General features: G+C 51.9%; 1 protein-coding gene across 1 annotated transcript in view; it reads right to left on the reverse strand.

The window, feature by feature from the left end:
• LOC144481620 (uncharacterized) overlaps positions 1–16,167 on the reverse strand; it is a 42,649-nt gene that overhangs the window by 914 nt on the left and 25,568 nt on the right. Inside the window, exon 3 of the mRNA XM_078200757.1 lies at positions 7,076–7,148. Coding sequence (XP_078056883.1) covers positions 7,076–7,148 — 73 coding nt within the window. The remainder of the gene's footprint in view (positions 1–7,075; positions 7,149–16,167) is intronic.

Raw genomic sequence — 16,167 nt, forward strand, 5'->3', positions numbered from 1 at the left:
TTGTACACCTCTGACTGTGCGGCCAAATTCCCCCCCAATTCATAGAACAGTACAGCACAGAACAGGCCCTTCGGCCCACGATGTTGTGCCGAGCTTTATCTGAAACCAAGATCAAGCTATCCCACTCCCTATCACCCTGGTGTGCTCCATGTGCCTATCCAATAACCGCTTAAATGTTCCTATAGTGTCTGACTCCACTATCACTGCAGGCAGTCCATTCCACACCCCAACCACTCTCTGCGTAAAGAACCTACCTCTGATATCCTTCCTATATCTCCTACCACGAACCCTATAGTTATGCCCCCTTGTAATAGCTCCATCCACCCGAGGAAATAGTCGTTGAACGTTCACTCTATCTGTCCCCTTCATCATTTTATAAGCCTCTATTAAGTCTCCCCTCAGCCTCCTCCGCTCCAGAGAGAACAGCCCCAGCTCCCTCAACCTTTCCTCATAAGACCTACCCTCCAAACCAGGCAGCATCCTGGTAAATCTCCTCTGCACTCTTTCCAGCGCTTCCACATCCTTCTTATCGTGAGGTGACCAGAACTGCACACAATATTCCAAATGTGGGCTCACCAATTTTCAAGTTTGCTGACGACACCACCGTAGTGGGTCGGATCTCAAACAATGACGAGACAGAGTACAGGAATGAGAGAGAGAATCTGGTGAACTGGTGCGGCAACAATAATCTCTCCCTCAATGTCGAAGGAGATTGTCATCGACTTCAGGAAGCGTAAAGGAGAACATGCCCCTGTCTACATCAACGGGGATGAAGTAGAAAGGGTCGAGAGCTTCAAGTTTTTAGGTGTCCAGATCACCAACAACCTGTCCTGGTCCCCCCCATGCCGACACTATAGTTAAGAAAGCCCCACCAACGCCTCTACTTTCTCAGGAGACTAAGGAAATTTGGCATGTCAGCTACGACTCTCACCAACATTTACAGATGCCCCATAGAAAGCATTCTTTCTGGTTGTATCACAGCTTGGTCTGGGCTCCTGCTCTGCCCAAGACCGCAAGGAACTACAAAAGGTCGTGAATGTAGCCCAATCCATCACGCAAACCCAGCCTCCCATCCATTGACTCTGTCTACACTTCCCGCTGCCTCGGGGAAAAGCAGCCGGAATAATTAAGGACCCCACACACCCCGGACATTCTCTCTTCCACCTTCTTCCGTCGGGAAAAAGATACAAAAGTCTGAGGTCACGTACCGACCGACTCAAGAACAGCTTCTTCCCTGCTGCTGTCAGACTTTTGAATGAACCTACCTCGCATTAAGTTGATCTTTCCCTACACCCTAGCTATGACTGTAACACTACATTCTGCACTCTCTCCTTTCCTTCTCTATGAACGGTATGCTTTGTCTGTATAGCGCGCAAGAAACAATACTTTTCACTGTATCCCAATACATGTGACAATAATAAATCAAACCCTTCTCCCCTATGTACTCTATGAACGGTATGCTTTGTATAGCGCGCAAGAAACAATACTTTTCACTGTATCCCAATACATGTGACAATAATAAATCAAATCTTCTCCCCTATGTACTCTATGAACGGTATGCTTAGTCTGTATAGCGCGCAAGAAACAATACTTTTCACTGTATCCCAATACATGTGACAATAAATCAAATCCTTCTCCCCTATGTACTCTATGAACAGTATGCTTTGTCTGTATAGCGCGCAAGGAACAATACTTTTCACTGTATCCCAATACATGTGTCAATAATAAATCAAACTGAATCAGAGCAGTTGCCATCACCGCTCCCCTGCATTGCGGCCTGGCTGGCTGGCACCACGTTCCGGTGCTTTGGCCAGATCCGGATTCCGCGCCATGGTCATGTTGGACCGTGAGGGAAATCGCCCGAGTGACGCCCCCGCCCCCCCGGGGGGCATCCTCCAGATTCAGAGGGAGATCCAGACCATGGCGAGGGCCCGTCCGGAAGACAGCTCCGCAAGCATCCAGGCAAAGAAAATGGCCGCCAAATAAATGCCCGCTGCGTCCAAATGGCCGGACAGCGTCTCCACACCTACCCCGCACCCCCTCCCCCCCCCCCTCCCCAACCAGCCGGGTCCCGCTTCCTCAACTTGCCAACGGGCAGCGTTCCAGGGGGGTCACACTATGGATAACGCAACAAGAGACGCTCCGAAGTTCTCCCGTGAGGGCGGGGTTGTAGGCCCACCTTTCAAAATGGCGGCAACGCGTGCCTACGGGGCTGAGCCACGCTCGAAAGGGCAAGGTCTTCACCTTGAGATGGAGCGAGAACGGTGGGGGGAGGGGGGAATTGGGGCAAATCCTGCACTCCAGGTCACAGCACGAACATCCGAATATGGCCGCTCTGCCCCTCAGGCCCTGTTCCCCCCTTCAATAAGATCGTGGCCGCTCTGATTCTAACCTCAATCCGAACATTTCCGCCAACCCCCTCCAAATAACCCTTCACCCACCCCCCCGTCCTCCCCCCCGTCAACAAAGATTCTATCTCCCACTCTCTTAATATTCCCAGGCACTGCCCTCACTGCCTTTTGAGAAAGAAAGTTCCAGAGATTCACCACCCTCTGAGAGGAAATATTCCCCCCCATCTTTTCAAGGCTTCATTCTATGATCATCTTGCTGGTGCCAGAACAGAGCGAGACTGCGGATAGTTGGGAACCTGTCTCGGGGGCAGGGAATTCATATGGTGTTCGTGGAAGTGGAAATGACTCGGGTTGGGAAGCATTTTCCGATCAGGGCCATTGTGATCTCCTGGACTCGTTTCGATCGCCTCAGGGGGTCGGAGAGGAATTTCCCAGATTTCTTTTTCCCCATATTGGCCCTGGGGTTTTTCACTCTGGGTTTTCGCCTCTCCCTGGAGATCACATGGTCTGGAATGGGGGGGTGGGGGTGAGTTAATAGGTTGTAATGAACAAAGCATCGTAGCTGTGAGGGACAGCTCGGTGGATAGGATATTGGTATGTAGATAGGCTGGAAAATTGGGCGGGGATCCTGGATTCAGGATTCAATCCTGGACCGGGGAGCGGCGCGGGCTTGGAGGGCCGAAGGGCCTGTTCCTGTGCTGTATTGTTCTTTGTTCTTTGATCTCCGTCTCAATAAGGGCGGTTCACACGGCTGCCTCACAGTGCCAGGGACCTGGGTTCGACCCACCGAACCTGCACATCTTTGGACACTAAGGGGCAATTTAGCATGGCCAATCCACCTAACCTGCACATCTTTGGACACTAAGGGACAATTTAGCATGGCCAATCCACCTAACCTGCACATCTTTGGACACTAAGGGACAATTTAGCATGGCCAATCCACCTAACCTGCACATCTTTGGACACTAAGGGACAATTTAGCATGGCCAATCCACCTAACCTGCTCATCTTTGGACACTAAGGGACAATTTAGCATGGCCAATCCACCCAACCTGAACATCTTTGGACACTAAGGGACAATTTAGCATGGCCAATCCACCTAACCTGCACATCTTTGGACACTAAGGGACAATTTAGCATGGCCAATCCACCTAACCTGCACATCTTTGGACACTAAGGGACAATTTAGCATGGCCAGTCCACCCTAACCTGCACATCTTTGGACACTAAGGGGCAATTTAGCATGGCCAATCCCCCTAACCTACACATCTTTGGACACTAAGGGGCAATTTAGCATGGCCAATCCACCTAACCTGCACATCTTTGGACACCAAGGGGCAATTTAGCATGGCCAATCCACCTAACCCGCACATCTTTGGACACCAAGGGGCAATTTAGCATGGCCAATCCACCTAACCTGCAGGTCTTTGGAGTGTGGGAGGAAACTGGAGCACCCGGAGGAAACCCACGCAGACACGGGGAGAACGTGCAGACTCCGCACAGACAGTGACCCCAAGCCGGGAATCGAACCCGGGTCCCCCGGCGCTGTGAGGTAGCAGCGCTAACCCACCGTGCGAGAGCGACAGTGTGTGAGTGTGTGTGCGAATGCACAAGAGTGAGCAAGTGGCTTGTGAGCGTAAGCACGTGACAGAGAGAGAATAGGCGTGAGTGGGTGTGCACGCACGTGCGTTTGAGTGAGAGAGCGAGCGTGCGTGTGGAAAAAAAACCCATTCGCGAATTCACTCCTGAACAATCACAGTTCAGATCTGAATGCTGAAATAGAAGATTAAACCCCCCCCCCATTTATCCCGGTCCCCCCCCCCGGCTCACCTCCCTCCCTCCACCCCGATGCAGTCACAGTTTCACCCCCTCCCCCTTGTGAGCTCAAGGGAGGGGATACAAATGGACCTGCGAATGGTAAAGAGACAGCAGATGGCGACAGAGAGAGCAGCAAGGGCAGGGAGTCGCTCCAAATACAACAAAATCTCAGCTTCAACATGACCACACACAAAAAAAGATCCCCACAATTAGCAAATGACAACCCTGTCTCCATGGCCCCGCTCACCTTTTCAAAACACTTTAAACCAAAGCCACCACTAAACGCTCGTGTTCAAAAACAGACAACAGATGTACAGACATACAGACACAGAACTCAATTTACGAGATAATGGTTGGAATGCGAGTCTTTACAGGTAATCAAGTCTTAAAGGTACAGACAATGTGAGTGGAGAGAGGGTTAGGCACAGGTTAAAGAGATGTGTATTGTCTCCAGACAGGACAGTTAGTGAGACTTTGCAAGCCCAGGCAAGTCGTGGGGGTTACAGATAGTGTGACATGAACCCAAGATCCCAGTTGAGGCCGTCCTCATGTGTGCGGAACTTGGCTATCAGTCTCTGCTCAGCGACTCTGCGCTGTCGTGTGTCGTGAAGGCCGCCTTGGAGAACGCTTACCCGGAGATCAGAGGCTGAATGCCCGTGACCGCTGAAGTGTTCCCCAACAGGAAGAGAACACTCCTGCCTGGTGATTGTCGAGCGGTGTTCATTCATCCATTGTTGGAGCGTCTGCATAGTTTCCCCAATGTACCATGCCTCGGGACATCCTTTCCTGCAGCGTATCAGGTAGACAACGTTGGCCGAGTTGCAAGAGTATGTACCGTGTACCTGGTGGATGGTGTTCTCACGTGAGATGATGGCATCCGTGTCGATGATCCGGCACGTCTTGCAGAGGTTGCTGCGGCAGGGTTGTGTGGTGTCATGGTCACTGTTCTCCTGAAGGCTGGGTAGTTTGCTGCGGACAATGGTCTGTTTGAGGTTGCGCGGTTGTTTGAAGGCAAGAAGTGGGGGTGTGGGGATGGCCTTGGCGAGATGTTCGTCTTCATCAATGACATGTTGAAGGCTCCGGAGGAGATGCCGTAGCTTCTCCGCTCCGGGGAAGTACTGGACGACGAAGGGTACTCTGTCCACTGTGTCCCGTGTTTGTCTTCTGAGGAGGTCGGTGCGGTTTTTCGCTGTGGCACGTTGGAACTGTTGATCAATGAGTCGAGCGCCATATCCTGTTCTTATGAGGGCATCTTTCAGCGTCTGGAGGTGTCTGTTGCGATGCTCCTCATCCGAGCAGATCCTGTGGATATGGAGGGCTTGTCCGTAGGGGATGGCTTCTTTAACGTGTTTAGGGTGGAAGCTGGAGAAGTGAAGCATCGTGAGGTTATCCGTGGGCTTGCGGTACAGTGAGGTGCTGAGGTGACCGTCCTTAATGGAGATGCGTGTGTCCAAGAATGCAACCGATTCCGGAGAGTAGTCCATGGTGAGTCTGATGGTGGGGTGGAACTTGTTGATGTCATCTATACGATGTTGTCGACCTGATACGCTGCAGGAAAGGATGTCCCGAGGCATGGTACATTGGGGAAACCATGCAGACGCTACGACAACGGATGAATGAACACCGCTCGACAATCACCAGGCAAGACTGTTCTCTTCCTGTTGGGGAGCACTTCAGCAGTCACGGGCATTCAGCCTCTGATCTTCGGGTAAGCGTTCTCCAAGGCGGCCTTCACGACACACGACAGCGCAGAGTCGCTGAGCAGAAACTGATAGCCAAGTTCCACACACACGAGGACGGCCTCAACCGGGATCTTGGGTTCATGTCACACTATCTGTAACCCCCACAACTTGCCTGGGCTTGCAAAATCTCACAACTGTCCTGTCTGGAGACAATTCACACCTCTTTAACTGTGAGTTACCCTCTCTCCACTCACATTGTCTGTACCTTTAAGACTTGATTACCTGTAAAGACTCGCATTCCAACCATTATCTTGTAATTGAGTCTGTATCTATGTATGCCCTGTTTGTGAACACAACTCCTCGCTCACCTGAATAAGGAGTGACACTGCGAAAGCTTGTGCTACCAAATAAACCTGTTGGACTTTAACCTGGTGTTGTGAGACTCGTTACTGTGCCCACCCCAGTCCAACGCCGGCAACACCACAACACCATGAAACGGGTCAGGGTGGTTTGTGATAACTGAGGTACTGGGTCGGGGAGGTGCTGTGGGTGGAGGGGGGGGGAGCGCAGATACCCCTACACCGCATCCAAGGTGTCTCTAAGCTCCAGAGGTTGCAAGGCATCGACACAGCACATGGTACAGGGCCCCACATTCTCCCCCACTCTCCCCGTGGGAGCAGGTCCCACATTCTCCCCCACTCCCCGTGGGAGCGAGTCCCACATTCTCCCCCACTCCCCCATGGAAGCGAGTCCCACATTCTCCCCCACTCCCCATGGAAGCGAGTCCCACATTCTCCCTCACTCACTGTGGAAGCGAGTCCCACATTCTCCCCACTCCCCCGTGGGAGCGAGTCCCACATTCTCCCCTCCACTCCCCATGGAAGCGAGTCCCACATTCTCCCCCACTCCCCAGTGGAAGCGAGTCCCACATTCTCCCCCACTCCCCAGTGGAAGCGAGTCCCACATTCTCCCCCACTCCCCAGTGGGAGCTAGTCCCACATTCTCCCCCACTCCCCCGTGGGAGCGAGTCCCACATTCTCCCCCACTCCCCAGTGGAAGCGAGTGCCACATTCTCCCCCACTCCCCAGTGGAAGCGAGTCCCACATTCTCCCCCACTCCCCCGTGGGAGCGAGTCCCACATTCTCCCCTACTCCCCGTGGGAGCGAGTCCCACATTCTCCCCCACTCCCCAGTGGAAGCGAGTCCCACATTCTCCCCCACTCACTGTGGAAGCAAGTCCCGATTAAGCAGGTCCGGTGAGCAAAGGTTTGGCCAAGGAGGGAGGTTTCGAGGACTGTCTGAAATGATAAAAAGAGAGGCAGCGATAGAACTCCAGAGCTAAGGGCCGGACAGGTACAGCATGGGGTTAGATACAGAGTAAAGCTCCCTCTACACTGTCCCCCATCAAACACTCCCAGGGCAGGTACAGCACGGGGTTAGATACAGAGTAAAGCTCCCTCTACACTGTCCCCCATCAAACACTCCCAGGGCAGGTACAGCACGGGGTTAGATACAGAGTAAAGCTCCCTCTACACTGTCCCCATCAAACACTCCCAGGACAGGTACAGCACGGGGTTAGATACAGAATAAAGCTCCCTCGACATTGTCCCCATCAAACACTCCCACGACAGGTATAGCACGGGGTTAGATACAGAATAAAGCTCCCTCGACATTGTCCCCATCAAACACTCCCAGGATAGGTACAGCACGGGGTTAGATACAGAGTAAAGCTCCCTCTGCACTGTCCCCCATCAAACACTCCCAGGATAGGTACAGCACGGGGTTAGATACAGAGTAAAGCTCCCTCTACACTGTCCCCATCAAACACTCCCAGGACAGGTACAGCACGGGGTTAGATACAGAATAAAGCTCCCTCGACATTGTCCCCATCAAACACTCCCAGGACAGGTACAGCACGGGGTTAGATACAGAATAAAGCTCCCACTACAATGTCCCCATCAAACACTCCCAGGACAGGTACAGCACGGGGTCAGATACAGAGTGAAGCTCCCTCTACACTGTCCCCCATCAAACACTCCCAGGACAGTTACAGCACGGGGTTAGATACAGTGTAAAGCTCCCTCTACACTGTCCCCATCAAACACTCCCAGGACAGGTACAGCACGGGGTTAGATACAGAGTAAAGCTCCCTCTACACTGTCCCCCATCAAACACTCCCAGGACAGGTACAGCACGGTGTTAGATACAGAGTAAACCTCCCTCTACACTGTCCCCATCAAACACTCCCAGGACAGGGACAGCACGGGGTTAGATACAGGGTAAAGCTCCCTCTACACTGTCCCCATCAAACACTCCCAGGACAGGGACAGCACGGGTTAGATACAGAGTAAAGCTCCCTCTGCACTGTCCCCCATCAAACACTCCCAGGACAGGTACAGCACAGGGTTAGATACAGAGTAAAGCTCCCTCTACACTGTCCCCATTAAACACTCCCAGGACAGGGACAGCACGGGTTAGATACAGAATAAAGCTCCCTCTGCACTGTCCCCATCAAACACTCCCAGGACAGGTACAGCATGGGGTTAGATACAGAGTAAAGCTCCCTCTACACTGTCCCCATCAAACTCTCCCAGGACAGGTACAGCATGGGGTTAGATACAGAGTAAAGCTCCCTCTACACTGTCCCCATCAAACACTCCCAGGACAGGTACAGCATGGGGTTAGATACAGGGTAAAGCTCCCTCTACACTGTCCCCATCAAACACTCCCAGGACAGGTACAGCATGGGGTTAGATACAGAGTAAAGCTCCCTCTACACTGTCCCCATCAAACTCTCCCAGGACAGGTACAGCACGGGGTTAGATACAGAGTAAAGCTCCCTCTACACTGTCCTCCATCAAACACTCCCAGTACAGGCACAGCACGGGGTTAGATACAGAGTAAAGCTCCCTCTGCACTGTCCCCATTAAACACTCCCAGGACAGGTACAGCACGGGGTTAGATACAGAGTAAAGCTCCCTCTACACTGTCCCCCATCAAACACTCCCAGGTCAGGTACAGCACGGGGATAGATACAGAGTAAAGCTCCCTCTACACTGTCCCCATTAAACACTCCCAGGACAGATACAGCACGGGGTTAGATACAGAGTAAAGCTCCCTCTACACTGTCCCCCATCAAACACTCAAAGGACAGGGACAGCACAGGGTTAGATACAGAGTACAGCTCCCTCTACACTGTCCCCCATCAAACACTCCCAGGACAGGTACAGCACAGGGTTAGGTCCAGAATAAAGCTCCCTCTGCACTGCCCCCATCAAACACTCACAAGGCAGGGACAGCATGGCGTTAGAGACAGAGTAAAGCTCCCTCTGCACTGTCCCCCATCAAACACTCCCAGGACAGCTACAGCACGGGGTTAGATACAGAGTAAAGCTCCCTCTACACTGCCCCCATCAAACACTCCCAGGACAGCTGCAGCACGGGGTTAGATACAGAGTAAAGCTCTCTCTACACTGTCCCCATCAAACACTCCCAGGGCAGGTACAGCACGGGGTTAGATACAGAGTAAAGCTCCCTCGACATTGTCCCCATCAAACACTCCCACGACAGGTATAGCACGGGGTTAGATACAGAATAAAGCTCCCTCGACATTGTCCCCATCAAACACTCCCACGACAGGTATAGCACGGGGTTAGATACAGAATAAAGCTCCCTCGACATTGTCCCCATCAAACACTCCCAGGATAGGTACAGCACGGGGTTAGATACAGAGTAAAGCTCCCTCTGCACTGTCCCCCATCAAACACTCCTAGGATAGGTACAGCACGGGGTTAGATAGAGAGTAAAGCTCCCTCTACACTGTCCCCATCAAACACTCCCAGGACAGGTACAGCACGGGTTAGATACAGAGTAAAGCTCCCTCTGCACTGTCCCCCATCAAACACTCCCAGGACAGGTACAGCACAGGGTTAGATACAGAGTAAAGCTCCCTCTACACTGTCCCCATTAAACACTCCCAGGACAGGGACAGCACGGGTTAGATACAGAATAAAGCTCCCTCTGCACTGTCCCCATCAAACACTCCCAGGACAGGTACAGCACGGGGTTAGATACAGAGTAAAGCTCCCTCTACACTGTCCCCATCAAACACTCCCAGGACAGTAACAGCACGGGGTTAGATACAGGGTAAAGCTCCCTCTACACTGTCCCCATCAAACACTCCCAGGACAGGTACAGCATGGGGTTAGATACAGAGTAAAGCTCCCTCTACACTGTCCCCATCAAACACTCCCAGGACAGGTACAGCATGGGGTTAGATACAGAGTAAAGCTCCCTCTACACTGTCCCCATCAAACTCTCCCAGGATAGGTACAGCATGGGGTTAGATACAGAGTAAAGCTCCCTCTACACTGTCCCCATCAAACACTCCCAGGACAGGTACAGCATGGGGTTAGATACAGGGTAAAGCTCCCTCTACACTGTCCCCATCAAACACTCCCAGGACAGGTACAGCATGGGGTTAGATACAGAGTAAAGCTCCCTCTACACTGTCCCCATCAAACTCTCCCAGGACAGGTACAGCACGGGGTTAGATACAGAGTAAAGCTCCCTCTACACTGTCCTCCATCAAACACTCCCAGTACAGGCACAGCACGGGGTTAGATACAGAGTAAAGCTCCCTCTGCACTGTCCCCATTAAACACTCCCAGGACAGGTACAGCACGGGGTTAGATACAGAGTAAAGCTCCCTCTACACTGTCCCCCATCAAACACTCCCAGGTCAGGTACAGCACGGGGTTAGAAACAGAGTAAAGCTCCCTCTACACTGTCCCCATTAAACACTCCCAGGACAGATACAGCACGGGGTTAGATACAGAGTAAAGCTCCCTCGACACTGTCCCCCATCAAACACTCCAAGGACAGGGACAGCACAGGGTTAGATACAGAGTAAAGCTCCCTCTACACTGTCCCCCATCAAACACTCCCAGGACAGGTACAGCACAGGGTTAGATACAGAGTAAAGCTCCCTCTACACTGTCCCCCATCAAACACTCCCAGGACAGGTACAGCACAGGGTTAGGTCCAGAATAAAGCTCCCTCTACACTGCCCCCATCAAACACTCCCAGGGCAGGTACAGCACGGGGTTAGATACAGAGTAAAGCTCCCTCGACATTGTCCCCATCAAACACTCCCACGACAGGTATAGCACGGGGTTAGATACAGAATAAAGCTCCCTCGACATTGTCCCCATCAAACACTCCCACGACAGGTATAGCACGGGGTTAGATACAGAATAAAGCTCCCTCTACACTGTCCCCCATCAAACACTCCCAGGACAGGTACAGCACAGGGTTAGGTCCAGAATAAAGCTCCCTCTGCACTGCCCCCATCAAACACTCACAAGGCAGGGACAGCATGGGGTTAGAGACAGAGTAAAGCTCCCTCTGCACTGTCCCCCATCAAACACTCCCAGGACAGCTACAGCACGGGGTTAGATACAGAGTAAAGCTCCCTCTACACTGCCCCCATCAAACACTCCCAGGACAGGTGCAGCACGGGGTTAGATACAGAGTAAAGCTCTCTCTACACTGTCCCCATCAAACACTCCCAGGGCAGGTACAGCACGGGGTTAGATACAGAGTAAAGCTCCCTCGACATTGTCCCCATCAAACACTCCCACGACAGGTATAGCACGGGGTTAGATACAGAATAAAGCTCCCTCGACATTGTCCCCATCAAACACTCCCACGACAGGTATAGCACGGGGTTAGATACAGAATAAAGCTCCCTCGACATTGTCCCCATCAAACACTCCCAGGATAGGTACAGCACGGGGTTAGATACAGAGTAAAGCTCCCTCTGCACTGTCCCCCATCAAACACTCCCAGGATAGGTACAGCACGGGGTTAGATAGAGAGTAAAGCTCCCTCTACACTGTCCCCATCAAACACTCCCAGGACAGGTACAGCACGGGTTAGATACAGAGTAAAGCTCCCTCTGCACTGTCCCCCATCAAACACTCCCAGGACAGGTACAGCACAGGGTTAGATACAGAGTAAAGCTCCCTCTACACTGTCCCCATTAAACACTCCCAGGACAGGGACAGCACGGGTTAGATACAGAATAAAGCTCCCTCTGCACTGTCCCCATCAAACACTCCCAGGACAGGTACAGCACGGGGTTAGATACAGAGTAAAGCTCCCTCTACACTGTCCCCATCAAACACTCCCAGGACAGTAACAGCACGGGGTTAGATACAGGGTAAAGCTCCCTCTACACTGTCCCCATCAAACACTCCCAGGACAGGTACAGCATGGGGTTAGATACAGAGTAAAGCTCCCTCTACACTGTCCCCATCAAACACTCCCAGGACAGGTACAGCATGGGGTTAGATACAGAGTAAAGCTCCCTCTACACTGTCCCCATCAAACTCTCCCAGGATAGGTACAGCATGGGGTGAGATACAGAGTAAAGCTCCCTCTACACTGTCCTCCATCAAACACTCCCAGTACAGGCACAGCACGGGGTTAGATACAGAGTAAAGCTCCCTCTGCACTGTCCCCATTAAACACTCCCAGGACAGGTACAGCACGGGGTTAGATACAGAGTAAAGCTCCCTCTACACTGTCCCCCATCAAACACTCCCAGGTCAGGTACAGCACGGGGTTAGAAACAGAGTAAAGCTCCCTCTACACTGTCCCCATTAAACACTCCCAGGACAGATACAGCACGGGGTTAGATACAGAGTAAAGCTCCCTCTACACTGTCCCCCATCAAACACTCCAAGGACAGGGACAGCACAGGGTTAGATACAGAGTAAAGCTCCCTCTACACTGTCCCCCATCAAACACTCCCAGGACAGGTACAGCACAGGGTTAGATACAGAGTAAAGCTCCCTCTACACTGTCCCCCATCAAACACTCCCAGGACAGGTACAGCACAGGGTTAGGTCCAGAATAAAGCTCCCTCTACACTGCCCCCATCAAACACTCCCAGGGCAGGTACAGCACGGGGTTAGATACAGAGTAAAGCTCCCTCGACATTGTCCCCATCAAACACTCCCACGACAGGTATAGCACGGGGTTAGATACAGAATAAAGCTCCCTCGACATTGTCCCCATCAAACACTCCCACGACAGGTATAGCACGGGGTTAGATACAGAATAAAGCTCCCTCGACATTGTCCCCATCAAACACTCCCAGGATAGGTACAGCACGGGGTTAGATACAGAGTAAAGCTCCCTCTACACTGTCCCCCATCAAACACTCCCAGGACAGGTACAGCACGGGGTTAGATACAGAGTAAAGCTCCCTCTACACTGTCCCCATCAAACACTCCCAGGACAGGTACAGCACGGGGTTAGATACAGAGTAAAGCTCCCTCTACACTGTCCCCCATCAAACACTCCCAGGACAGGTACGGCACGGGGTTAGATACAGAGTAAAGCTCCCTCTACACTGTCCCCCATCAAACACTCCCAGGACAGGTACGGCACGGGGTTAGATACAGAGTAAAGCTCCCTCTACACTGTGTGACTCCCAAAGGTTGATGGGCGATGGTACATTGACAGGGGTCTATTTTGAGTGGAATTTTTAAACTCTGCTCACATCCACGTCACTCAGCCGTGTGGAATTGTTAATCACCACCCATTTCTAGACTCTGATCCAGGAACTAGAACAACAGGGTAAATCAGAGCAATACATTCCCAGTCCAGATTGTAAGTACTTCGGATTGAGTCCCTGCCAGTCTGGAAGATCAGGAGATAGCAACAGGAACGCGATGGGGGTTTCAGTAGCAGAGACCCCCACCCGTTCAGGTTTGCCTACAACACCACATCTCAAACAATGACGAGACAGAGTACAGGAATGAGATAGAGAATCTGGTGAACTGGTGCGGCAACAATAATCTCTCCCTCAATGTCGACAAAACGAAGGAGATTGTCATCGACTTCAGGAAGCGTAAAGGAGAACATGCCCCTCTCTATATCAACGGGGATGTAGTGGAAATGGTCGAGAGCTTCACATTGGTGTCCAGGTCACCAACAACCTGTCCTGGTCCCCCCCATGCCGACACTATAGTTAAGAAAGCCCCACCAACGCCTCTACTTTCTCAGGAGACTAAGGAAATTTGGCATGTCAGCTACGACTCTCACCAACTTTTACAGATGCCCCATAGAAAGCATCCTTTCTGGTTGTATCACAGCTTGGTATGGGGCTCCTGCTCTGCCCAAGACCGCAAGGAACTACAAAAGGTCGTGAATGCAGCCCAATCCATCACGCAAACCAGCCTCCCATCCATTGACTCTGTCTACACTTCCCGCTGCCTCGGGAAAAGCGGGCAGCATAATCAAGGACCCCCACGCACCCCGGACATTCTCTCTTCCACCTTCTTCCGTCGGGAAAAGGCTACAAAAGTCTGAAGTCACGTACCAACCGACTCAAGAACAGCTTCTTCCCTGCTGCCGTCAGACTTTTGAATGGACCTACCTCGCATTAAGTTGATCTTTCTCTACACCCTAGCTATGACTGTAACACTACATTCTGCACCCTCTCCTGTCCTTCTTCTATGTACTCGATGAACGGTATGCTTTGTCTGTATAGCGCGCAAGAAACAATACTTTTCACTGTATCCCGATACATGTGACAATAATAAATCAAACCCTTCTCCCCTATGTACTCTATGAACGGTATGCTTTGTCTGTATAGCGCGCAAGAAACAATACTTTTCACTGTATCCCAGTCCATGTGACAATAATAAATCAAATCAAAATTACAAGTTACCGAATCGCCTGACCTCTCCCTCATTCAGAGACCCGCGTCCTTTGAGGCCCAAATATCGGCAGGCGAGGCCAATTCCTGTGCACGTTATTGGAGGTGCTCGAGTAAGTTGCGTGGTGTAAATAGGTCAGCAGTATTCGCACAGGAAACCATCCCCACAGCGTATCTGTGACTCTCAGCGGCTTCCATAGCAACCTCGGCAACTCACGAGTCAATGGCCACCAGGAACAAAACCGAGCTGAGCCACAGAACCACAGCACAGGAGGCAGTCATTCAGCCCGTCACCTCTGTACACACTCCCCAAAGCAGCAATTCCCTTCGTCCCACTGACCTCTCCTTCTCCCCAACCCTCCTTTAGCTCTGCACGTTTTCCCGTTACTGCACGGTGGCCCAGTGGGGTTAGCGCTGCTGCCTCTCGGCACCAGGGACCCGGGTTCGATTCCCGGCTTGGGGTCACTGTCTGTGTGGAGTCTGCACATTCTCCCCCCGTGTCTGCGTGGGTTTCCTCCGGGTGCTCCGGTTTTCTCCCTCAGTCCGAAAGATGTGTAGGTTAGGTGGATTGGCCGTGCTAAATTGCCCCTTAGTGTCCAAAGATGTGCAGGTTAGGGGGATTGGCCATGCTAAATTGCCACTTAGTGTCCAAAGATGTGCAGATTAGGTGAATTAGCCATGCTAAATTGCCCCTTAGTGTCCAAAGATGTGTAGGTTAGGTGGATTGGCCGTGCTAAATTGCCCCTTAGTGTCCAAAGATGTGTAGGTTAGGTGGATTGGCCATGCTAAATTGCCCCTTAGTGTCCAAAGATGTGCAGGTTATGGGGATTGGCCATGCTAAATTGCCCCTTCGTGTCCAAAGATGTGCAGGTTAGGTGGACTGGCCATGCTAAATTGCCCCTTCGTGTCCAAAGATGTGCAGGTTAGGTGGATTGGCCGTGCTAAATTGCCCCTTAGTGTCCAAAGATGTGTAGGTTATGGGGATTGGCCATGCTAAATTGCCCCTTAGTGTCCAAAGATGTGCGGGTTTAGGTGGATTGGCCATGCTAAATTGCCCCTTAGTGTCCAAAGATGTGCAGGTTGGGTGGATTGGCCATGCTAAATTGCCCCTTAGTGTCCAAAGATGTGTGGGTTAGAATCATAGAATCCCTACAGTACAAAGGAGGCCATTGGGCCCATTGGGCTTGCACTGACAAGAATCCCACCCTATCCCGGCAACCCTACACATTTACCCTGCTAATCCCCCCCGAACCTAGGGTCAATTTAGCACAGCCAACCAACCTAACCTGCACATCTTTGGAGAGTGGGAGGAAACCGGAGCACCCGGAGGAAACCCACGCAGATACGGGGAGAACGTGCAGACTCCGCACAGACAGTGACCCAAGGCCGGGAATCGAACCCGGGTCCCTGGCGCTGTGAGGCAGCAGCGCTAACCCACTGTGGCGCCGTGCTGCCCATGCTGGATTAGCCGTGCTAAATTGCCCCTTAATGTCCAAAGATATGCAGGTTAGCCATTAATACTTTTCACTCCATGTGACAATGATAAATCAAATCCTTCTCCCTGTGTACTCTATGAACGGTATGCT

This window comes from Mustelus asterias, chromosome 31 (assembly GCF_964213995.1).
Source record: "Mustelus asterias chromosome 31, sMusAst1.hap1.1, whole genome shotgun sequence".
In the NCBI taxonomy this organism is placed as follows: domain Eukaryota; kingdom Metazoa; phylum Chordata; class Chondrichthyes; order Carcharhiniformes; family Triakidae; genus Mustelus; species Mustelus asterias.